This window comes from Verticillium dahliae, genomic scaffold, assembly GCF_000150675.1.
Source record: "Verticillium dahliae VdLs.17 supercont1.2 genomic scaffold, whole genome shotgun sequence".
In the NCBI taxonomy this organism is placed as follows: Eukaryota; Fungi; Ascomycota; class Sordariomycetes; order Glomerellales; family Plectosphaerellaceae; genus Verticillium; species Verticillium dahliae.
The window spans coordinates 25,883-49,105 of NW_009276916.1; the positions used below are offsets into that span (position 1 = coordinate 25,883).

The window sequence follows — 23,223 nt, forward strand, 5'->3', positions numbered from 1 at the left end:
GTTCATCGTCTCGAAGTAGTCGACGAGAGTCAAGAATGTTCTGTGGCCCATTGCCCCTTTTCTCCAGGACTGCTTTTCTTTTCGAACCTAAACGAACCGAGGTGCTGTCAGTCAACTGGATAACTGAGTGACGCACGCTTCCTCGCGACTCGGCGCAAAATAAGGAACAGGCGGGAAGCAGAATGTACCATGTGCTCGCGGCCGGCCATCAGCCGCTTGTTAATGACTTTGGCAGCATAGTAGCGCCCGGTATCTATGTGGACACACTCTTTGACGACAGAGTATGATCCTGCACCGAGGGTCTTGCCCACTTTGTACCGACACGGCTGGATCTGGGCCTGCTGACGGGCAGCATCAGCACTGCGACTGTTCCCGTTGGCGCTCATCGCTGTCGCCATGTGGGGTTGTTATGCTGGTGTCGAGATGTCCAGCGCGAAAATTGGCGACAATCGATGTTGTTCTAGGAAGGCGGCGTGCGGATTTCCGTGCCGTCTTGTAGGGCGACGTTGAGTCAATCTGACGTTGAATCAATCGCAGGTTTGTCGGCGTGGGGGGAGGGGGAGGTGCCCAAGCAGCGGTGGCGGACTCGGTGGGGCAGAAAGCACAGAGAGCGGACAGGGTATATCGCGCAAGCAAGGACGATAGGAAATCAAGAGGAAAGGTAACTGCTCGACAGAGATGACAGTTGCTCGTAGCGAAAAGCCGAGAGTGTTGGGTATCCAGGGTCTGCGACTCGAGGATTGGTATCGGAGGAAATTCGCAGTGCAGATGCTTATGTCTTGGTGGTCGAGGTCCCCGTCTTGACCCAAGACCAAGTAGTGTACCAAGTAAGTCCCAGGTGCGGGGTGCGCCAACTGCTATTTGGTAAGAACAGGTGAGCAGGGATCGGCGGTCGCGCCTATCAGCTTCAGGGTCTCGACAACCATGTCAGTTTCTGGACGGCTCATCAGACTTGGGACCCAAGGCCGCACTTAGTAATTAATGGTGACGCGATGTATTAGATCGATGATATCTGGCACCTGATCAATGCCTCATCTCTGGTAAGAGTGGTATGGTTTTCATACAGTAAGAAAGGAGAAAGAATTAGGCGCCGTAGCCAACCCCGAGGAGGAGGATCTGGTGATAAAAGGGACAAAGCTTCGGGTGACCCACAAGCTGCTCACAGACTCTAGCGCCTGTGGCTGGCGAAGCTGAACCTGAGGTTCACTGGTGATCCTGAAGAAAGAACCACGTCCCCGATCGATCTGGTCATGAACAACTTCAACTCCGACGTCTACTCTCTTTCAGCCGCAGCTCGAAGCAGGCTGGTCCGAATCATGAGAGCAGAGGTTGGCCTGTCCTAGAGGCCGACCCCGTTTACCATGCCATGCCCCATCCATCACCTCGGGTTTCTCTGTCGCCGCTATTGATCTTGATAAGATGGCGCGACCCTGTGCCTGATCTCGAGGCACGGCTTGGCCAGCCACAGTTCATCAAGAAACGCGCCGCCCTTCCAATTGCCGATGAGCCCGCTCCAATCTCTGCTTCAACTGCTCGTGGTCATCAGAGCTGCAGCTTTTCACCTTGTCAACCCGACAGGCGGGGTCTTGGCCTGCGCGTCCAAGCCGCTAGACCGCCACCACACGAGCTTGTGACCGATGAACCATATTTCAACGACCAAAAATCGCTTGTCTTGTTCGAGGCATCCTGACAGCTGCTGCAGCCGTCTCACGCTCTCTGAGCTGAGTGCTGCCGAAGAGCCTGGCAGAGACGGGACAGCAGCGACCAAGAGTCTTGGCTGATCATTCGATCGCCCGGCGGGACTGCTTCTTGGAGCTGTGCTGTTTCTTCTGACGCAGCCTTGCCCTGTCAAATGATTTGGCTCTGAAGAAATCATCAGCGGGCGATTGACATTGTCTCCAGTCCACACTCACACCTCTTCGTGCTTCTTTCGCTTTCCCGGCGTCGTTTCACCAGGAACTGATTCGCGATAGATCCGCTGGACTTCCTCAACAAGCTTTTCCAAGTTTTCGTCCGTGTTTGCATCTCGGTGTCTGTGGGTTTGAGCCTGGAACGAGAGAGAATCCGACCGTGAAGTGTAATACTTGGAGGCCCGAATTCCTGGATGCATCAGTTTCGGCAAGGCTGCCAATAAATCCTTGACGGGCCATGCTGTGATGGCCTTGGTTTCTGTTCTGGAAGAAGCGAGGGTGAGACTTTGTCGAGATAATGGCCATGGTGATGAGGGACTGGTGCGTACTTGTTGACATGCTGCCCTCCGGGGCCGCTGGACCGAGCGAATGTAGTTTGCCCTTTGGGTAAACGGGCGGCATCGAATGATTTGTGCCAGTTCCTCGCCTCCTGCAGTTCGTCGGGATCGAACGCGGCGTCGAACGCCTGATACCTGATAGACCTTGATTGGACAAGGGGACCTATCGTGAAGGAAGGAATCCTCCTAGCAGGCAAGCGCAAAATGTTTGGAGAAGCCATCCCTGAGAATATCACTTTGCAGATAAAAAAAAAAAAAAAAACTGGAAAAGGGCCCCTTTGAGCTGGTAGGAGAGGCTTTGGGGCCGATCAACGGATCATTATGAGGCACCTTTACCTTTCACCAACGACGCGACGCAGCAGTCTCCCATTACGCCGTTCCAGCAATGAGACGTGGATGCAAAAGAATGTACCGCGTGTGTGACGCTCTGTGCACACTGTCAAATGCACGGCCCCATCCTCCAACCAGAGAACCTTAGTGCCCCCTCTTTCCCCTTTAGGTTAGCCCTCGGCAGAGTCGTGCTTGTCTTTTTTCTTCATTCTGCACCTACGCGGTACCTCCTCCACCTTTGATGGACGAGAGTGGTTGGAACTTGGGGCTCGTCACTTTCGACTGGCATCATCCATCCATCCCACTTGCTCTCTGGGTCAATTCTCCCTCCTGCCGCTCCTCCCATTTCCACCTCTGTCCCTGTTCGTGATCCACCACAGCCTGGATTCCCAAAGTCTACTGGAACACGTGAATTCATCTACCGGGCTTTCCCCTCATGCTCAGGATCCATGGGCCAACCTTCAGACCAGACATAGACCGCATCCGCCCGCCCGCCCACTCAACCACGCGACCATCCTACATCTTTCAGGTCGAGCTCTCCTTCGAAATATCTTTGCGTCCTCTTCAGGCCAGGTACAGCTAGCTGCCTGCCATCACCGTCGACGCAGCCCTCCCTTGAGCTGCTTTCTGATCAAGCGCGCCGGCCAGTTGTCAGTTTGCGACGTGCACCTACCTTGTGGAACCGTCGTTGCCATATCGCCGCGCCCATCACAGCCCTCGCCTGCCTCGCCTGCCTCGCCTGCCTCGCCTTGGGCTCCGCGACCACCACCATTGCAGAGCCTTCCCCAGGACCCAGACCCCGCCCTGATACCTTGCCACCCATCACTTTCCAGCCCGTTCTGCTCTAGATCAGACCACAGCTCAAAGCAGCAGGATTGACCTCTTGTGCGCATCGTATCGATTGCCAACAGCCAACTTCCCATAACAGCGCAAGCCTCTGCAGGTTTTGCAAGTGCTCGCGCGCGGCGTCATCGAGGCTCACTTTCCATGCCAGGTTCGGCAACACCAGAGATCCAGGCCACGGCGGCCGACCTCTCGCCAGTATCCCCCAACCCCGTGCACACTGTTGCGCCTGTTGTCCTTCCAGCCCTACAAGACACTGCCGACATGCTTGATGCCATGACCGAAATGCCATCGGTTCAGGAGATCAGAGACGCTGGCCTGAGCCTCGTCTCCGTCTCCGAACCTGCCCCACCACTCGCCAACACGTACAACAATCAGAACATAAACGACAACGATAGCGAGCTTGACAGCCTCGATGAAGCATACAAAGGAGAAGAGGGGGATGCAACAGGCAACACACGGCAGAATGAACAAGAACAGCCTGACGCCGTCGAGGATGACTACCTCAAGTCCTTCGACTCGCCTGTTCAGGATGAGCTCGACACCGTCGCGGGACAGCATCATGTATCCCAAGCAGCAGACTCTCACACAAATCACCTTTCTTCCGATCTTTTACAGAACGCTCAAATGGTTCCCGATGTTGACTCGCCCACGACTCGGCAGCCCCTAGCTGCTCAGCCTGCCTCCCAGCCAACAGCCGATACCATCATCTCCAACGGACACCCAGAGTCCGCGAACGGCGATGCGCAAGCCATCGACATCTCCCGCCTCGTGGCCGAGATGACCGCCCAGGCAGATGAACATTCCGTCCAGCAACCCACCCTGTCCAATACCCAGCCAGAGCCTACCCAGGATATGCCTCCATCTACGTCTGCTTCGCTACCCCCCAAGCCTCCCGTGACAGACGGTGCTTCTCTTGTCCTCGCGAACCCGGATGATATCCATCTGCTTCACCAGCCGCACGTCGTGCCGAACCATCCCACTCATTATGCAACTGCCGGAGCTACAGGCAATTTTGCCGATGCTGCCCACTTCCAGCCTGCTCTTGCTCCCACGTCGATCAATGCCCCTCCTCGCCCTAGTTCTGCCGACTTCAACAAGCCGCCCAACGAAGCCACTGATCCCAACTCCCTCTGGGAGGCCTTTAATGCTGACGAACGCAATACATGGCGGAAGCGAGATGGGATAAATTCCCTGAAGGCTCCAGGATCTTTATCGGTCGGTCCACTCCCGATCAAATTGTTCTTTGGCTTCTACTAATCTGTTGTTAGGCAACCTTTCTAGCGAACGGGTCTCAAAACGGGATGTCTTCAACATTTTTCGCCAGTACGGCCCCTTGGCACAGATCTCACTCAAGTCTGCGTACGGCTTTGTGCAATACCACACGGTGGATGATGCACAAGGTGCCATGCAAAACCCTGCAAGGTGCCGAGGTAAAGGGCCGCAAGATTCGTGAGTTCCGCTATTGTTCAGGCGTAGTGATCATGACTGATCGATTGCAGACCTCGAGATCTCTCGCGCACAGAAGAAAAAGGGCGAGGACCGAAATCGCTCGCCCGACAGGGGAGGCCGTGGTGGAGGGCGAGACTCAGGACGAGACTCGGGTCAGAGGGGTGCCAACGGCTCAAACGACCGGCGAGGGCGTGACGACCGCCGCCAAGGCCGCCCTGCCTCACCGCGTGCGGGCAGAGATGATGGCTACGGCCGTGACCGTGGCTACCAGGAACCGCAATACCCACCGCGCGGCCGTTCTCGTACACCACCAAGCCATGCACGACACCACGACTCGTACCGTCGCCGCAGCCCGAGTCCGGCTAACCACCGCAGCCGCGGTCACGACTATTCGCACGACGACCGGCTCCCACTGCCTCGACGACACGGCAGCCAGATTCCTGACGTTCAGTTCTTGCTGCTGCAAGAAGTGAATCCGGAGTTTGTTGACTGGGCGTCGCGGGCCTTTTTGGACCGTGGGCTCAAGATTGACGTCATGTTTCTCCATCCCAGCATGCCGCGGGACGCCGTGATCCAGAGACAAGTTGTGGAGGGCGTTCACGCCGTGGTGGACCTTGACATACGAGCCAATACGACTGGCAGATTCAGTTTGCGCGTCTTTGATCGTTCGTCCAGTGGCAGCACACGATTTGACGAGTACCAGGAGCTCGAACCCCACGTGGCCGCCGAGCTGGTGGTACGGGCCAAAACACACGCAGCGCCTGCTACTGCGTACCACGCGCCAGCACCGGCGCAGGCATATGGAGGCGGAGGCTACGGCCAGCAGTACCCGCCGCAGCAGCAACAGCAACCACCAGCCCACGCATATCCCAGCCAACCAAGCCATCACCAGGTGCCTCCTGGTCCTGCGCCGAGCGCTGCGGCGGCAGCTGGCGGATTCCCTGCCGAGCTCCTGGCGTCCCTTGGGCACCTTGACGGCGCGACGCTGCAGCAACTTGTTGCCGCTGTGCAGAACCAACAAGGAGCGGGGCCCGGCACGGCAGTTCACGGAGGCATGCCACAGCAGGTGAATGGACCAGTCGATGTGCAGGCCGTGCTCAATAACCTCAGGGGTGGCGTGGCCGTGACACCAGCAGAAGGTCGGGCTCCGGCTTACGGTGGCGGAGGCTACCCTCCCCACGGTCCAGGTGGTCTCAACGCACCGAGCGGGCCTGGCGGTCGGCCGCAGCCGCCAGCGTCTCCGGATTCGGCGTCACAAGTCAATACGATCATGGCGCAACTGGCCAAATTCCGGCAGTGAGGGGGCAGGGTGCTCGTGTTGAAGACTATGTGTGTACAATAGGCAGCTGCGAGAAGGCGTTTGTTCATATTGGGATGAGTGCTCTACGGGGTGACTATGGGCAAGTCATCATGAAGCAAGTGAGAGAGGGAGGCGAGATCGACGACGGAGATGCAGTGGTTCAGAAGTCTGGGAGCCCAGCAGCCGTTTCAGAAGCTTTGATCACGATCAAGTTGTTTGCTGATTGCTACGCCATGTGACGGAGTTTAGCCGCTCCTACTGTTGATGAAGCTGGAGATGCCACATTCAGGAGCCGACGGTGAGCTGCTCGTGTCGTGATGACCCTCGAGGTATCCCGTTGAAGAGGTTCCGCGGTTCAGGTGGGGGTGGGGCAGGAAAGAGGTTGAGGGCCAATCACCAAGGCCAGGTTGCTCATCGGGGTCCCAGGGGTCCATGCCAATGCCACAGGGGAGCCACGCCCCGGGTAGCCATGCCCGAAGGGGAGCCACGCCCCAAGAGGAAAGGCACATTTGCCTACAGGGGCTCCTGAGTACATGGTAGGCGCGCTTTGTGCACAAGACAGCACTTGAAGGGCCCTTCATTATCCCCAAGAGGACAGAGCTCGAGGTTTGGTCGTATCGAGACCCGTTCGTGCTTGCGTGTTCTTGGTACTATCGATTCCATGCTTCTCTGCTGCGCTCTAAAGTCCCCCCCCCCCCATACCTCCCTCGCTGCTTCCCCGAAGACTCTCTCTCTGTCTTTCCTTCCCTCTTCTTTTTTTTTCCTGTGACCATTTCGATGCGTTGCTGATAGCGCTGCTGATCGCCCGTGGCCCCTCTTTCCGCATCTTGCCTTGGGTACCTAGGTACTCTTGGAATCGCCGTACCTACCTCTTTAAGGCACCTTGGTTACTTTACCTCCTAGGTAAGGTAGGAGGTAGGTAGGGAGGTACCGATGGTAGCTACAGCCTTTCCGAACATGGCTTGGCCCTACCGTTTCCTCACCCTCTCACCAGAGGAGGTCCAGCTTCGCCGCCAGGCATTGGACCGCTATGCCATCTACGCCCAGATCTCGGCCTTGCTGCCCATCTTCATTTCCTTGACCCAGCGAATCGTGGAACGGTACACACGCGGTCGAGAGGTCACTCGCGGCGCCTACGATGTCGTGCCTGACTCGCCATTGTACAAGTGCCGGAAGGGCACTGTTGTTGGCCGCTGGCTGGCGAAGGTTCGAATCGTCCAGTGGTGGTCGAGAGACGAGGTCATCATCAACGGCCAGTCCTGGGGTACGAGAGACCAATGGATGGTGGGTATGGCGTCGATGATCTGGATGCTGGTGTTGTGCATCGCAGGTACTGGCGAAGGTACGTGAAGCTTCATGCACACATGCATGCTCCTTTTCGAGACGGGATGCCCCAGCTGACAGGGCGCCAGACTACCTGCACTTCACCAAACGCCTGGGCACCATTGCAACGGCCCTCATGCCCTTCCAGTATCTGCTCATTCTCAAGTCCTTCAGCCCCCTGGCCTGGGTCTTCAACACGTCTCACGAGACCCTCAACCGCTGGCACCGAGTCCTCGCACGAGTCATCACGGCCCTGCTCATTCTCCATGCCGCCTGCTACCTCAACTACTTTGCTCAGGTCGGCATCCTGCAGCGACGTCTCTTTGCGCCCGTCGTCTTCGCCGGCGTCGTGGCTTTCGCTGGTCTCAACCTCCTCAACACGACGGCCCTGCGCGCCGTGCGGGCCTGGTCGTACCGCGTGTTCTTCATCACCCATCTCGTCGTTGCCATGGCCATCCCGCCTCTCATCTTCATCCACGCCCCCTCCGCTCGTCTGTCAGTCGGCACGGCACTCGTGCTCTTCCTTGCCGACATCGCCATGCGCCGCCTTCGTACGACAACCTCCCAAGCCACGCTCGAAACCATCCCCGGCACGACCCTCGTCAAGATCATGGCCTCGATCCCCGGCCCCAAGGTAAACGCCTTCCGTGCCAAGCCAGGAGCGCACATATACCTCTCCATTCCCGCCGCCGCCCGTCCAATCGCCTCCAATGACGCCCTCCTCTACGAATTCCTCTTTAACCCCTTCACCGTCGCCGACGTTGATGACCATACGGGCGCCCTGACCCTCGTCGCCCGCCAGCACGACGGGCCCCTGACCCGCCGCCTCGCCCAATTCGCCCAGCACGGCGGCATGGCCATGCCATCATCGACAACGACGACCGTCTTCCCCGCCGCCGCCGCCACAGTGCCCCTCTCCATCGAGGGCCCCTACGGCACCGCGTCGAGACACTTTGCCCAGATTGCCTCGCCCCGCACAGACCGCGTGCTGCTGATCGCCGGCGGCGTCGGCGCCACCTTTGCCGTGCCGCTCTACCGCGCCGTGCTCGCCGATCACCCCGCCGCCAAGGTCGAGCTCGTCTGGGCAATTCGCGCCGCCGGCGACGCGACGTGGGCCGTTACGGGCCGTGGCGACAGTGTGCTCGAGGACGAGAATGTCAACATTTTCCTGACGGGCGACCTGGGCGTTGGCACGGCTGTCGGCGTGTCGGAGCCGCGGCGCGCGAGCTTCGCGTCGTCGTCAGATGCGGGCGGCGGCGCCTCTGGTGACGCCGGCGAAGAGCTGAGCAGCTTGTACCGCGACAGGAGGCGCGCCGGCGGCGGCGGCGGCGGCGGACGGTGGACGAGCAGCCATAGCCGTCGGAGGCCGGACTTGCGCAGGATTATCGACGACACGTTTCGCGGCGGGCCCGACGAGAGGGTTGCTGTGCTCGTGTGCGGGCCGGCAAGCATGGCGAGAGAGGTGAGGAGGCATGTAGGCGCGTGGGTGTACCGGGGCCGGGATGTGTTTTTCCACGATGAGAGTTTTGGATGGTGAGTGGGTTGTGTAGGAAGATGGAGTGTGGATTTCTCGTGGATAGGAAACACAAAAGTTTGACGCAAAGATGTGCTGTTCATACGGGTACTATCTCCCATCATTTAGCAACTAAAAGGATTTCGATCCCAAGAAAACATGTTGAAACGGCATTTGACTTGAGCACATAGTGAGTGGTATGCTGCCTAGCTCATATCGCCGTATCTCTCATGGTCCAACGCCCCGTCCGCTGCGTAAAATAGCACACGTTTCTGCTTCTAGTCATTCGTTCGTCCCGACGTTTTGAGGCTCGTCATCCGTCACAGCGTCTCATGCCTCGACTCAATCGCTGCGCTTCTTCGAGTCGCCAATGTCGCCCAAATCACCGGCAGCAGCGGCCTCCTTCCCCCTGCCCACCGCGACGTCCTCCCGGCCCAGGTCCTCATCCCACTCGTCGACGGCGTTCTCATCCCAATTGTCGACCTCGTCCTCGAGCGAGCGCGCCCCGGCAGCGTCAACGACGCCGTCCTCCTGCAGCCCGCCGACGCCCATCTCGAGATCCTCGCCGTCGTCCTCGCCGGCGAGGGCGCCGTAGCCCCCGCTGCGCGCGCCGCCGCTCGATCATGCGCTTGTGGTACCACGTGCACAGGCCGAGGCCGGGCGAGCGAGCCGGCGACGTTGGCGGCGATGTCGAGCAGGTCGAAGACGCGGCCGTTGGGCAGCAGCGCCTGCAGCAGCTCGGAGCCGACGGCGAGGACGGCCGTGCGAGGAGCTTGAGGTGGAGGGTGGCGGCGGCGCCCTCGTGTCGAGGATCCAGTAGAAGACGGTCGTCAAGGAGGAAAAAAGGTGACGAGGTGGAGGGCCTTGTCGTTGATGTAGGTCTCGAGGTGCAGCGGCGTTAGGCCCATGTAGGCGGCTGCCAGGAGGAGGGCGAAGAAGGTTCCTGGTTTTTTCCTCTCGTTAGCCACGTGCTCTTTCTGGAGAACCGAAACAAGATGCTCTCTTGAGACGGAAAACGGGCGGGGCTGGCGAACCGGCAAAGGGAAGTCGTATCCTCATGGTGGGCGAGTGTGGAGTGATTTGCTCTGGGTTCTGTCAAGACCTGTCGAAGAATAGACAGACTGAAACGATGAAGCAGCGATTGTACGTCAGCACTGCAGCTGTTCTCGTCGAAATGTTCCGTGGGGTCTGTCGTTGACGTGGCTAGGTTCGTTTGGCGTGGAAGCCTGGAGGAGACGGCTTGTCGAGCTGGTTGGAGCTTTCTGCAAAGGTGAGCTGTGGCCCCAAGCCTCGGGCGCGGCAGGCCACGGAGCAGTGACGACAGAAGACAGACGGCGCAGCTCTCAGATGCGGCGGGCCTGGGAACAGGGGGGGCGGCTGTGGTGCGTGTGGTACGTGGTGCTTGAGGTGCGTGGGATTGGCTGGCGGGGTCTTGGTGGGACAGATGCGCGGGACTCTGGGACGTGGAGCGGTCGATGATTAATATGCGGGACAGTCTGGGGATCCTGATCAAAGTCGATGTCGTCTAGGCACGATATGCAGGTCTTCAAAGCGCTGCCCCCAATTGATCTGAATGGAGACGGCTGACTGGCGCTCCGACAGCTTTGAGTGAACTCTCATCGCCTTCTCCCGAGACATGCCTGCCGCACTCCATATCCTCAGGTATCCCCCTTTCCCTCTGATGATGCGACTTGGGTATCACGTGACTGGGGTGGGGCCATCGCGCCTGATCGCTGGTGCTCGCGTTCCTCCACGTCTGGCTTGGGACCCAAGGTTCCGGTACAAGGCTCACGGAACCTGGGTCTTGCCTTGTCCTGTGCAATCGGCTGTTGGCGATGAGGAGGTTCTCATAAATAGAATATGGATGCATTGATATTAAATCAGTGAATATGGAACACTTATGACCTTGCATCGGACTGAACGTGGTCGCCTCATGCCGGTCGCCCTTGTACCTCTACAGCCTCCACACCCGTGTCAGTACCAAAGCGTCGAGGTGCCAGGGCACCGCGCCTGGCAATCCACTCCGGTACAAGCCTCGCCAAAGACTCAACCTCACCTCTTGCGAGCAAGCGAAAACACCCCTATCACGAACCATCGCAGCATCACCACCTCCATCATCCACGCCCTCCGACTTGGGAAGCCATCTCTATCGATGTCGCGCCATCCTCCGATGCAATCATAGCCCCCCCAATCCGCCCGAGTCCGGCATAATTCGAGCGCCCTTTCTGGCGCCCGGCGACAGGCCCCTCCGCTTGTCGCTGCCATCGACGAGGCCGCATCATGTCCCTCCCCAACGGCCATCACGCGTGGCAACCCCCCAACGGCCATTACGCTCCCAGCAGTAAGCTTCATCAGTCTTTTGATGATGCCTCCTCTGCGCGCAACGGCACGCCTCTCGACAATTCCATGTCATTGATGCCTGAGGCACCACCCGACGCCGAGGATGAGCGACGGCGATCCCAGTTCAGGGATCTCTTTCGCGAGAGCGAATCCAGAATCGCATTGCTCTTCGGCGATGATGGCTCCTACAATCACGATGCCATCAATGCGCTGAAGCAGACGGCTCCCGCGCCTGCCCCCTTGCTCCTTGAATCGGCTGAGGACGCGCCTCAGACCGCGGCGCAGGAGCCACCGCGCAAGAAGGCCAAGCGAGTCATCGACGAAGATGACTACGGTGATGACGATGACGACGAAGATGAAGACGACGAAGACCCAAAGGAAAATGGCGACGCGTCCAAACCCAAGGATGCCAATGCGATGCTTCCGAGCCCCTCCAAGTCGGGCAGCTCCCCCGTTCGCTCCTTTGGCTCTCCCGACAAGACGAGCGACAAGACGAAACAGACCGACACAGCACACGACATGGCCAAAACGAGCGAGGATGCGCGCAAACAGCTGGAAGAGTCGCGAAACGCAACCGAAGAGGCGGCGCGCCGCAGCTTCCACACAGTCTTCTACACGCTCGAGAATGATCGCACCGCCATGCTGGAGCAGCAGCAGCTCGAAGAGTCGGAGAAGCAGCTGCAGGCTGAAATGGATAACAATACAAGCCAGGGTAACGCGGCCGGCGGCCAGGCCGAGAACCACGGCTCCTTGAGTAGCGCCAACCTCGGCGCGTCGAGCTTGACCTTGAAGCACCTCATCGCGAGGATAGACATGAAGCGTGACCAGGTGCGCGCGTCGGATGCCGAACTGCGGTCCCTCATGAACGAGGTGCGAAAGAACCGGAGCAAATGGGCCAGCGAAGAGAACGTCAATCAGGAGGAGTTGTACGAGGCCCTCGACAAGGTCCTCACCGAACTCAAGGCGCACACAGAGTACTCGACGCCCTTCCTGCAAAGGGTGAACAAGAGAGATGTGCCGGATTATTACAACCGTGAGTTTCAACCATCCTCGGCTGCGTGCGCCAACTCGTCTGACATGAATGCCCACAGTCATCAAGCAACCCATGGATCTGGGCACTATGACCAAGAAGATCAAGTCGCTCACCTATAAGTCCAAGACGGACTTTGTCCAAGACCTCAACCTGATTTGGGACAACTGCTTGCGATACAACCAGGACATGAACCACCCCCTTCGCCGCATGGCCAATGGCATGCGCAAGGAAGCCGAGAAGCTCATCCCTCTGATCCCCGACCTTACCGTGCGCCCTCGCGCCGAAGTCGAGGCCGAAGAGCGGCGCAAACAGAATGGTGGTGAAGAAGAAGGCGGCGACGACTCGGACGACGAGCCAATAATGTCGTCTCGCGGCCGCACTGCCGGCACCAAAGGAGCCGCCAAGTCTCGAAAGCACCCGCCTGACCAAAAGGAGGACACACCAATGACTGACCAGAAGCCTGCGATTCATCTCAACGGACTGCTTGCGAAGCAACGCGAGGATTCGGAGGCCGTTGACAGCAGCAATGGGTTCGGCACGCCTCCCATCGGCGCTGGCTCCATCACGCCCAGTGCCGCCAATGCTCCATCGGGCGTCGCGAGCAATGCCGATGCCATGGATATAGATGGCCCCTCGCTGAACGGAATGGTCCTCGGGCACGCCCTGAACGAGGCTGGCGAGCAAGACCATGAAGACGAGGAGTACAAGATCTGGAAGCAGGTCACGAAGAAGGATCGCGCCCTCATTGCCAAGGAGCGCCATGTCCTTTTCAAGGACAACAAGCTCAACACGGATGCGCCTGCTCTGTTGCGCACCAAGGCCGGCATCCGCCGCTTCCTGCGCGGGCAGAAGGAAGCAGAGGCTCACGGCATCATCAGCCACTCCCAGGCAGACTCGTCAATCGTTGCCGCCAAGGACGCATCGAACCCTGCCGAGACTCTCGCCGAAGGCATGGAAGGCGAGGAGGAGCGCGTCGTCCCCGACTACTACGAGCCTCTGACCACGATTCCAGATGTCAACCCCAAGCTTCAATGGATCGAGGATGGCGAGGGCCAGGTCATCAACCAGCACGAGGAGTTCCTGCGCATGGTGCCCGCTGGGCACTTCTTGGCCCCCAAGGGCAAGTTTGCGAGCAAAATCGACACCAACATCCGACAGATCCAGGAAACGAGGAAGCTGGCCAGCAAGATTGGTGTGATCAAGCAGATGCAAATCCAGACGCAGGTAAGGTTTCTCTTGGCCTGTTCTATCAACCAGTACTGATTTCTTTTCAGGTCTACACCAACCAGTTTCCCAAGGTCAACTTTGACTCCTTTGTGGAGCAGGACATCGAGCCCACTTTCATGGCCGACAACGGTCCCATTATCGCTCCCCAGACATGTCAGAAGGCCTTCCAGCGTTCCGTCGCCAAGATCCTGTACACGAGCGGTTTCGAGGAACTCCAGCCTTCTGCGATCGATGCCCTCACCAGCATCGGTGCCGATTACTTTCAGAAGCTCATTCACACCTTCAACGTGTATCGGGAGGCAGAGAAAAAGGAGGCACCTCCTAATGCACCCAACGGTGCCAGGTTCCAATCTCGGTTCACTCCCGAGGAAGTGATTCTGCACACACTTGACGAGAACGGTTGCGACATTGCCAGTCTCGAGGCATACGCCAAGGACGAAGTCGATAGGTTGACGACGAAGCTTGACAGTATCCACGAGAGGATGAAGATTCACTTGACGGACCTGCTGCGTCCGGCGCTCAGCCAAGAGGCCGGCCAAGATGGCGTGGGCGCTTTCAACGACGGCAGCGAGCAATTCGTCAGCGGAGACTTTGCCGAGGATCTTGGTGAGGACTTCTTCGGCTTCAAGTCTCTTGGCCTGGATCAGGAACTCGGACTCGATATGCTTTCGGTTCCCCTGCATCTCCTGCAGACCCGCGTTCGCAACCAATACCAGATGCAGACACAAGCCGTCGGAGGTCCTTCGGCTGTCGAACTGTTCGATTCGCTGCCGCCTCCTGAACCGGTTTCGAAGGAGAACATCAACGGCCAGATTGGCCTCATCAAGAACTTCTTCCTGGCTAAGCTACACGCGAACGGCGATGCACCTTTGGTCGAAGATGAGGACTTGCCCGTCAAGCAGAGGAGGCCGAGGCCCCGCCTGGGTGCCACGGGCAAGATTGTCTCACCACAAAAGAGGCCGCCCAAGGAACAGATCGCTCTGGCCAAGAAGAAGAAGAAGCTCGAGTCTGGTCAGGCACAGGTTACCGACGGCAAGGGCGTTCAAGCTTCGCCCGAAAAGGGAGTCAACACGACTCCGGCCAAGAAGAACAAGAACATGCCCATCACGAATGGCACGGCCATTCCCGCACCAGTGCTCGCGCCCAGCATTGAGCGGATCGACAGCATGCAGAGCCAGGGCAACGGCAGCCAAGCGGAAGAGAGGGACGGCGCTTCCGAGAGTGCGGAACGATAAGATATTCGGCACCCGCCTTACACGAAAACGATACACAACTACGCGTCTTCCGCTGTACCAACCAACACACTTTTACTTTTGCGACTTTCCTTTTCGAATCGAAAGCTCTTGCAGCTTCGCGCAATACTTGCCGGTCTTATTTTTTCTTAGCTGCTCCGGCAGATTCTGTTTTATACGGCAATGGACGCACAAAAACTCATACAATTCGGCGTTGGGGGACGTATTGCCTTCAAGGCCAAAAAACGAAAGAGCGACGCCATAATATCATGGACAGGTCGGATTCACTCAGGCATTGGGATACCCGAACGCAGCTGTTTTGACGATGGATTAAGAAATTGGGGCTGCGGGTCAGTGTCTGGGGGGTTTTGTTCGTTACGATATCGGGCTTCCCTGTCCTTCGTGTCACGGGGAGGTCAGCACTTGGGCGAGTCACCTTGGACTATGCTAGAAATGCTTTCTTCTTTTTTTCTTTTTGTCCTCCAGTTTGAGCTGCAACGTCGAGGGTCGAGTCGACCCCGTTCATGGGACGATCGGCGGCAGCGCGGGATGAATATTGGATTGGCTTCTTTCAGGAGACCAAGGCAGGGGTTGCAGGTTGTCGTCGTCATCTCCGGGGGTGCTCGGCTCCCGTGGCAGCGGACGTTTCTTCGAGGCAGCGTGAGCAGGGCTTCTCGATGCCGAGAAACGGTGCTGTGGATGACGGACGGCATGGAATGGGTGAGCGTTGGGACGTGAGACGAGATAGAGTTGAGGCGGTCGCCGGCGCGCGTAGCTCGTTATGTTCCAGTAAAGAATCAAAGTTGACACCCGCCAGGCCGCGATGATGCAGTGGTTTACTCCAGGTTTTGCTTGAGTGCATGTCGTTGTTCTCAGTATTGTGTTGGTAGGAAGGCACGGCGACGAACAATGGCCGCTCTCTTGATTGACCTCCTATTCATCCCAGCCCCTATTCAGTGGGCCACGATGGACGCCATTCGCCCTATTGTACAACCATCTACATCGTGGAACCGGTCTGGGGATTTATTTCTCGAGTCGTTGTCTGCTCTTCAACTTTTCTCATCTCTACGCTGCGCTCACGCCTGAATCTACGCCTCATCGATCAGTCATTTCTTTTACCCCCTTTCAAGTCCCATCTTGCATGATCACCAATCCCACCACTTCCATCATCACGACCATGGGGCAAAGGCAAAGCAAGCAGGTCTGGGCACTCGGGCAGACCATAACCCACCATCAACATGCCAATCCGGCCCCTTCCCCCGCCCCGATTTCTTTCGTTTCAGCATCCGGCTTGAAGCCACGTCCGGCGATCCCACCCCCCATCCGTCATCGCAGCCAGATATTCCAGCACAGTCCGGCTCTCACGACCCCAACCGAGATCGAAGACCTCACACAGGCCCTAGCAGCCCTGACGATCCAACCGACAACGCCACAAAAGCGCAAGCACGCCCCTCCCGACCCGGTCCGCCAGACCAAGAAGCGACGCAAGCTCAGCGGCAGCCCCGTCGCTCTCCCCGGTTCGCGGATCCGGGGCACGGCCCCGCATCGCACATCGATTCCTTCGTTTCCGAGGAGCCTGCTGCCGCGGAGGACGGCGTACGTCCCGTCGACGGTGCTGCGGCGGGTGACGATGCCGCTGGCGAGGCGGTATGCTGTTGAGATGGAGCTGGATCCACCGCAGCCGGTGGTTGTTTTGTATCGGTGGCCGGGCGAGGGTGGTGGGTGCGGCGCGGGGGAGGGGCGGCCGCGGCAGCTTGGACTGGGGGATCACTGCGAACGGGAGCTGCTGCTGCTGCGGGATCCGTGGATGGATGGAGGTGAGGAGATTTCTGGGGGAGGGGGCGAGAGTGGTGCTTGTCAGGACGGGATGACGGAGGAGCAGAGGGCGGAGCTCAAGAGGGAGATTTTGGAGATGATGTGGCAGTGTGTTCAGGGGGTGCAGGAGTAGGGGGTTTGGCGGAGGGGCAAGTGAGACTTTGCTGCTGTGTTTCGAACAAGTCACGGCGGTATGTTCTCCTCTGTGCTAGAGAAGATCAGGATACAGTGTTTGATTATGGTACCCATACCTATAGTTTTCAATGAGATGGATCGACGTCGCTGAAAGAATCTGTCTCAAAAGTACTTAATTGTCCATGTGACGAGAAAGTGCCTGTTTGTGCCATGGCAATGCAATCAGGCTGCGCTCCTACACCAAAGGCACCTCTGGTGCCGTGGTGCTCTGTCTGTCGCCCATGAGATGGTTCTTGAAGTGGTTTCCGTTGTCTAAACAGAGACAGTCTGTCATCGAACACAGGGGACTAGCCAGATGTCCATGTGTCCGAAACGATAGTGGAATCGGCCTCGGTGATGCCATGCCCACCTACAGAGTGAGTCCACGATAATCTAAACATATCTTTGTCTATTTATCATGCACGGGTCGATTGGCTCGGTTGTCTATACCCCCGAGTTCCCCAAATTTCAAGACGGCTACGCTCTTCGGCCGCACGTTTGGCAAGTGATGCACGTTGTCACGTACCAGTACCATGGTGTCTGTGGCTCTCGGGTTCCACACACTTGTCCCCTCAGGTGGTGGAGCGCGATAGGGGCACGATAGTGTCCATGGAAGGTAGGGGAATTTTAGAGGCGCTGGATAATATTCGAGTGAAAGCATGGGCAGAGTAGTGGAGGGAAGTGCGTGCTTGTGTCTTCCAGAATATCGTGCTCCTTTCCCGTCCAACCGGGAGGCTTCTATTCAAAGCTTTCCATGTACCTAAATTCCTTTCACAGTTTCTCCCGTACGATTCTTGTTCCTAGAAAAGTACAAATAGAACCTCCATCAATTAGAGCCCTCTTGTTACCTTATCTACCAAGGTGCCTCACCTGTCATTCCACAGCATCAACCCACTCGTGCTCAACGTCGAACCCGTCATGACACAAACTTCGCCTCCGCCTCAAGAGCCTGGTGCCTGGCCCCAGCACAAATTATTCTGGTTGTTAACCGCCGAGATCACCTCTTGCTCAAGCTCTCTTGACGTTGCTGAGGTAGAGAATGAGAAGTATGCTGAAGCCCGCGAAGCCGCCGTACAAATTCTATTGGCACTTCGAGACGAGAGCTTTCTGCCTTGGCACAAGTTCCCACGGCCGAAGGAACGACGTGATCTCATCCGAAAAGCTCTGCCGTCTGTTTTTTCAAAAGGGAACGAAGGTGTCGTCAGTTACTTTCGGATCGTCAAAGAATGGTTGGATCGGTTCCCTAAACTCCCAAATAATGCGCACCATGAAAAATGGCAGGCACACCTCCTCACACAACCTGCCCTGACTATATGGCTTGATCTCAGGGCGGCACTCGTAAGAAGGGGATTCCAGATAAGTGATACCGAGTATCCCCAAAACCACATCTCGCTCTCAACCGAACGTTTTGGTCTACGCTCCGACCTTCTGCCTCTGAATGCCAGGATCACCAACAATAACCCCGGCGGTACACACGCCTTCGTTGGCAACCTGAAGCGCCCACTGCCTACAGCAAGCAGCCCAACACCTCGACTTTCTCAAGTCGTCAAGACAAATGAGCGTGCTGCATCAGCTCCACTGACCGAGGGGTATGACTTGATGTCTTTTACGCCATTTGAGAATATTGGTCATTACAGACCGTCTCAAATTGCAAACCATGCAGATGCAGAACACGTTGAATATAGTCCCAGGAATGACGATACATCCCCTCAAGGCGCAGAGGCTCGCAGACTTCCATGCGTCACCAACGCAACGACAGTCCCTGTCAAAGCCCAGACCATCACCTCAAGCGCCAACAAAGGCAGTTCCAGAGATATCCGGAACCCCACTGTCGAAACCATCGCCGGTGCTTCACAACCACAGTTTTCCCTCAACGATTTCCTGAACCTCCAGGTAGCTTCAACAATCTTCAGAGGTCAGCCTGGCGCCGGAGGGTTCCGGCACGCCACTATCATGGAGGTTCTCAAAGATCAGGAGAGGAAAGCGAGGGGTGCATCTCCCGCGACCACAACACTTGCGATATCCCCAGTTCGGGTCGTTGCCTCGATTCAGCCGGATTCGACACTCGTGGTCCAAACTCAACGCGAAGTCAAGGCAGCGTTAGACGGGGCAATGCTAGCCGGGAAACGAAAGGTCGCGGGTGACTTGGCTCATAGCCTTCTTTCCATGGTCTGATGAGTGTTGTGGCGTTCGTGTTTGCGACTTGTACAATTAAAGTGGTAGAATGATGTTAGCACTTTGTTGCAGTTTCTACTCCGACAGATGCGCCCCATTGTCTGGCGTTGGTGATATTGCTGCAGGAGACACGCATTGCACGAGCTTGAGGATCAAGTCCAAGCCATCGGCGTGAGCGGGGTTGACAGACCTGTAGAATCAAACGAAGGATGGAAGGATGCAGAGGGAACAAGCTTCGCGGCAAGTCTCCCGAGCAGGAGCAATGTGTACCGCCTCTCAGACAGCAAACAATACATATTCACCTTGTCGCCAGCAACGCGAGACGGTGCCACAAGTGGATGAATACAATTCTTGTTAAGAAACAGGGCCGCGGTTGAAGCAGCCCCTCCATCTAGCTAAAGTGCTCCAGTTGATCAACGCCCCTGTTAACTCCCAGCCGCAGCCCACCGTTTTGAACCCGCCATGGGGGGGAAAAAGCAGAAAGTCTGCAACGCCCGATAAAAATATGCATGCAACTTTCTCTTCCCCATTTTTCCCCCTCCAGCCGATTCGTGACTCATGTTAAAATGTCTTCCGTCGGACGGGGTGTGTTTCTTCCCCCCCGATGCCGACCACCGGTGTTGAAGTATGCTCCTCTCGTAGAAATAGGGGACGCATATCCTGGTATCAAATTTCCTGCCTCTCTTCGCCCCTCCTACATCATCTCCATTCCCGTTGTTGCTTTTTTTTAAAAAAAGAAAAAGTGCTTGGCCGCGCCCCGGATTTAGAGGCCGGCGTCCATGCGCCAGCCCTCGATGGGCAGGGGGAAGCCCTGGCACCAGGCGGCGATCTCCTGGCGGAGGTCGTTGATCTTGGCGACCTCGCCGCCGGCGACCTTGGCGCGGAAGTCCTTGAGCTTGTTGGCCTCCTTGGGCAGGGCGCCCTGGACGTCCTTGCAGATCTTGATGGCCTCGTCAATATAGGTGGCGACGCGCTCAAAGTCGGCCTCGCCGAAGCCGCGCGAGGTCATGGCAGGGGTGCCGATGCGGATGCCGCAGGGGGTGAGGGCCGACTTGTCGCCGGGGATGGCGTTCTTGTTGCAGGCAATGTTGATCTGCTCGAGAACGGCCTCGACGCGGGCGCCGTCGAGGCTGAACTGGCGGAGGTCGAGGAGGACCATGTGCGAGTCGGTGCCGTCGGCGACGAGCTTGTGGCCGAGAGCCTTGAACTTGGACTCGAGAGCCTTGGCGTTGTCGACGACCTTCTGCTGGTAGGCCTTGAAGTCGGGCGACGCGGCCTGCTTCAGGGCGACGGTCAGGGCTGTGATGGTGTGGTTGTGGGGGCCGCCCTGGTGGCCGGGGAAGACGGAGAAGTTGATGGGGTTCTCGAGGTCGTAGAGCGTCTCCTTGCCCTTGGCGTCGACGGAGCGGACTCCCTTGCGGAAGAAGATCATGGCGCCGCGGGGGCCACGGAGGGACTTGTGGGTCGTGGTCGTGACAATGTCGGCGTGCTCGAAGGGGGAGGGGATGACGCCGGCGGCGATGAGACCAGAGATGTGGGCCATGTCGACGACGAGGTAAGCACCGACAGAGTCGGCAATCTTACGCATGCGGCCGTAGTCGATGAGGCGGCAGTAGGCGGAGGTACCGGCAACAAGGACCTTGGGGCGGAACAGGATGGCGTTCTTCTCAAGGGTGTCGTAGTCGATGATGCCGGTCTCGAGGTCGACGCGGTAGGGCATGGTCTCGAAGTAGGTAGAGATGGCAGAGATCCTAACGCCGGGTTAGCTGACTGCTCTGGCCTGAAGGCAGCAGAAAACTTGGGTGTCACTTACTTGCGCTGGGGGGTCTGATAGCCGTGGCTCAGATGGCCGCCGTGGGGGAGATCCAGGCCCATGAGGCGGCCGTGGACGGGCATGATGGCCTGGTAGACCTGGAGGTTGGCAGGGCTGCCGCTGAGGCACTGAACGTTGACACCCCACTTCTCAGAGTCGAGGTGGAAGGCCTCGAGGGCACGCTTCTGGCAGAGGTTCTCGATCTGGTCGATGTGCTGGTTACCGCCGTAGTAGCGGGCACCAGGGTAGCCCTCGGAGTACTTGTTGGACATGGGGGAGCCGAGGGCATCGAAGACGGCACGGGAGGTGACGTTCTCGGAGGCGATGAGGATGATGGACTCGCGCTGGCGCTGAATCTCGTCCTTCTGTAGAGAGGGAGCTCTGTCAGTGCTGTGTCATATCGAAGAGGGCGGGCTGGGTTGTCGTTCGTACCATGATGGCGGCGACCTCGGGGTCAGTCTCGATAAGAGACTTCTCGAGCATCTATCGGTGAGTCAGTATGGAGCGTCTCGACGAATTGGCATTCATGTTCAGATCCAGGTAGACGTACCTCCTTGTGGGAGTTGCTGAGAGCGTAAGTTGAGCCATTGGCAGCCATTGTGAAGGTGTGGTAGTGGGATAGAGGGGTCGGGAGGAAGATGGTCTTGAAGACTTGGGTCAAGGAAGGTTCTCAAGGAACCCTGAAGAAGCTTTATAGACCAAGAAGGAGGGGCGAGACGCTGGCGGGCGAACGAGGGAGAAAAAATTCACTGGATCGGAGCGTGTAGGAGAGTCGAACGCACGAAGAGGGGAGGGTGGGGTAGCGAGGGGCACTGAGTGATTGGCGGGGTCCTAGTGGGGTGACTCGCTAGCACGGCGAGCACCCTCCGATCGCGTCCTCCTGGGCGACTCGGTGAACCCAGCGTTCTGGTCGGTGAGTCATCAAGGTGCTCGCTCAAAGCAATTGACGAGCGAGCACAATTGACGAGCGAGCACAACTGACGAGCGAGCACAATTGATGAGCGAGCACAACTGACGAGCGAGCACAATTGGCGAGCCAGCACAATTGACGAGCCGGCACAATGGAACGGCGAGGCCATATTTCAGGACAATTTGTTCGTACTCCAGGGCCATCCGCAGTTGCAAAACGATCGTGGCTTTGAATTTATGAGCCCCCGTGACTGGCTGAGCTTCGGGTAGGCACTTTCTTTCATTGCCCAGCCGTCCTTGAAGCAAATTCCCTCGACCACTGAATCTGACAATATGTAGCGCATGTACCTGTCATGTCTCACTCGCAGCATCGCCCACCTGGGAGTATGGGACTGGAAATGCAATGCAGTGGGGGTATTCGTCTGGCGAGGGCATACAATATTAAAGGTTCACCAGATATCCATTTTCGACTTCTACTACTCTAACCAATACAATAACCAACTTTAAACCCCCATTTCTTATACGATTTCTACTAGCTTTCTCGGAAAATTCCTATTAATTCCCATTTCTAGTGACTATAGCAGGGCTTCCGATCAATTCCGACCTAATCACTTACCTATTATTTCACCCTTATAATTACACCTTCACCGGTCATAGTACTATCTTATTAAAGAGGCACTATAACGCGTATAGTAACCCCCCTACTACTACTAGATAACTAAAGGTTAATAACTATATCCTTATCTCTATATAATTAATATATCTTTAAAGATATATATCCTTTATTACTATTCGACCTAAGCCGATATATAAGACTACTAGAATCCTATCGATAGGATTTCATTATAGGCTTTATACTAATATCCCTATCCGTGGCCCTATTAGGCGATCCTAGTAGTATAGGCCTAAGTCATTAGTTATATATATATCCGAACAACTACCTTAGAGCGATACCCACGATATTATAGTAGTTATAGATAACTACTAGGGTGATCTTATTAAACGGATCTAGTATAGGTTTAGAAGTAGGAGTATTAGGATAGTCGGGCCGATAATCGACTAGGCCTTCCTATTATAACTAGGGATTATAGATATTAACTTCCTTAATAATAGGCTAATTCACTCCTGCCTAGTCTATTAACTCTTAGGCATTAACTAGACTTTCTAGGGGATCTCCTATTCCTAATCTATCTATCTATCCTATAATAATACGTCTATTATCTCCTAGTATATTTAATTCTATTAGTAGAGGTCTAGAGTTATTTTATTTATAAGACCACGGATTAAGTAACGATAGTACTACTATTATAGAGGCCCCGTTACTATAAACCTATTTCCTAGCGTCGTTTCCTTAGCTCCCTAGAATATCTTCTATTACTTATTAGAATTCCCCTTTTAGTTATTAAGGTTTAAGAGATCTAAGTCCCTCCTATTAAGGTCTAAGTCCCTCCTATTAAAGTCTAAGTTCCCCTTATTAAGGTTTAAGTCCTAACTAG

The 23,223-nt window shown here is 56.7% G+C and overlaps 7 protein-coding genes across 7 annotated transcripts in view; 4 read left to right on the top strand and 3 right to left on the bottom strand.

Moving 5' to 3' along the window:
* Positions 1–398, bottom strand: part of VDAG_00818 (calcium/calmodulin-dependent protein kinase type I) — a gene marked incomplete at both ends in the record, with an annotated part of 1,362 nt that extends 964 nt beyond the window's left edge. Inside the window, one exon of the mRNA XM_009649704.1 lies at positions 268–398. Within this exon, the coding sequence (XP_009647999.1) occupies positions 268–398 (131 nt within the window). The remainder of the gene's footprint in view (positions 1–267) is intronic.
* Positions 399–3,565: 3,167 nt separating this feature from the next.
* On the top strand, positions 3,566–6,395 carry VDAG_00819 (uncharacterized protein; the record flags this gene model as incomplete). The annotated part of the gene is made up of 3 exons (XM_009649705.1): positions 3,566–4,639; positions 4,693–4,873; positions 4,924–6,395. 3 exons carry the CDS (start codon positions 3,566–3,568, stop codon positions 6,171–6,173), a joined length of 2,505 nt encoding a protein of 834 aa, XP_009648000.1. The 3' UTR covers positions 6,174–6,395.
* A 735-nt stretch (positions 6,396–7,130) lies between these two features.
* VDAG_00820 (uncharacterized protein) lies at positions 7,131–9,033 on the top strand (the record flags this gene model as incomplete). Its single annotated transcript, XM_009649706.1, has 2 exons — positions 7,131–7,515; positions 7,586–9,033. 2 exons carry the CDS (start codon positions 7,131–7,133, stop codon positions 9,031–9,033), a joined length of 1,833 nt encoding a protein of 610 aa, XP_009648001.1.
* A 318-nt stretch (positions 9,034–9,351) lies between these two features.
* Positions 9,352–10,068, bottom strand: VDAG_00821 (uncharacterized protein; the record flags this gene model as incomplete). Its single annotated transcript, XM_009649707.1, has 4 exons — positions 9,352–9,582; positions 9,648–9,737; positions 9,861–9,952; positions 10,044–10,068. The coding sequence occupies 4 exons, from the start codon at positions 10,066–10,068 to the stop codon at positions 9,352–9,354; spliced, it is 438 nt and encodes a 145-aa protein (XP_009648002.1).
* A 1,221-nt stretch (positions 10,069–11,289) lies between these two features.
* On the top strand, positions 11,290–14,844 carry VDAG_00822 (transcriptional activator SPT7; the record flags this gene model as incomplete). The annotated part of the gene is made up of 3 exons (XM_009649708.1): positions 11,290–12,382; positions 12,441–13,606; positions 13,657–14,844. The coding sequence occupies 3 exons, from the start codon at positions 11,290–11,292 to the stop codon at positions 14,842–14,844; spliced, it is 3,447 nt and encodes a 1,148-aa protein (XP_009648003.1).
* Positions 14,845–16,018: 1,174 nt separating this feature from the next.
* VDAG_00823 (uncharacterized protein) lies at positions 16,019–19,005 on the top strand (the record flags this gene model as incomplete). Its single annotated transcript, XM_009649709.1, has 3 exons — positions 16,019–16,764; positions 17,135–17,207; positions 17,665–19,005. The coding sequence occupies 3 exons, from the start codon at positions 16,019–16,021 to the stop codon at positions 19,003–19,005; spliced, it is 2,160 nt and encodes a 719-aa protein (XP_009648004.1).
* Positions 19,006–19,768: 763 nt separating this feature from the next.
* VDAG_00824 (serine hydroxymethyltransferase) lies at positions 19,769–21,491 on the bottom strand (the record flags this gene model as incomplete). The annotated part of the gene is made up of 4 exons (XM_009649710.1): positions 21,369–21,491; positions 21,251–21,301; positions 20,819–21,183; positions 19,769–20,756 (listed from the first exon to the last, which is right to left on the bottom strand). Exons 1-4 carry the CDS (start codon positions 21,414–21,416, stop codon positions 19,769–19,771), a joined length of 1,452 nt encoding a protein of 483 aa, XP_009648005.1. The 5' UTR covers positions 21,417–21,491.
* Between the last annotated feature and the right edge of the window lie 1,732 nt (positions 21,492–23,223).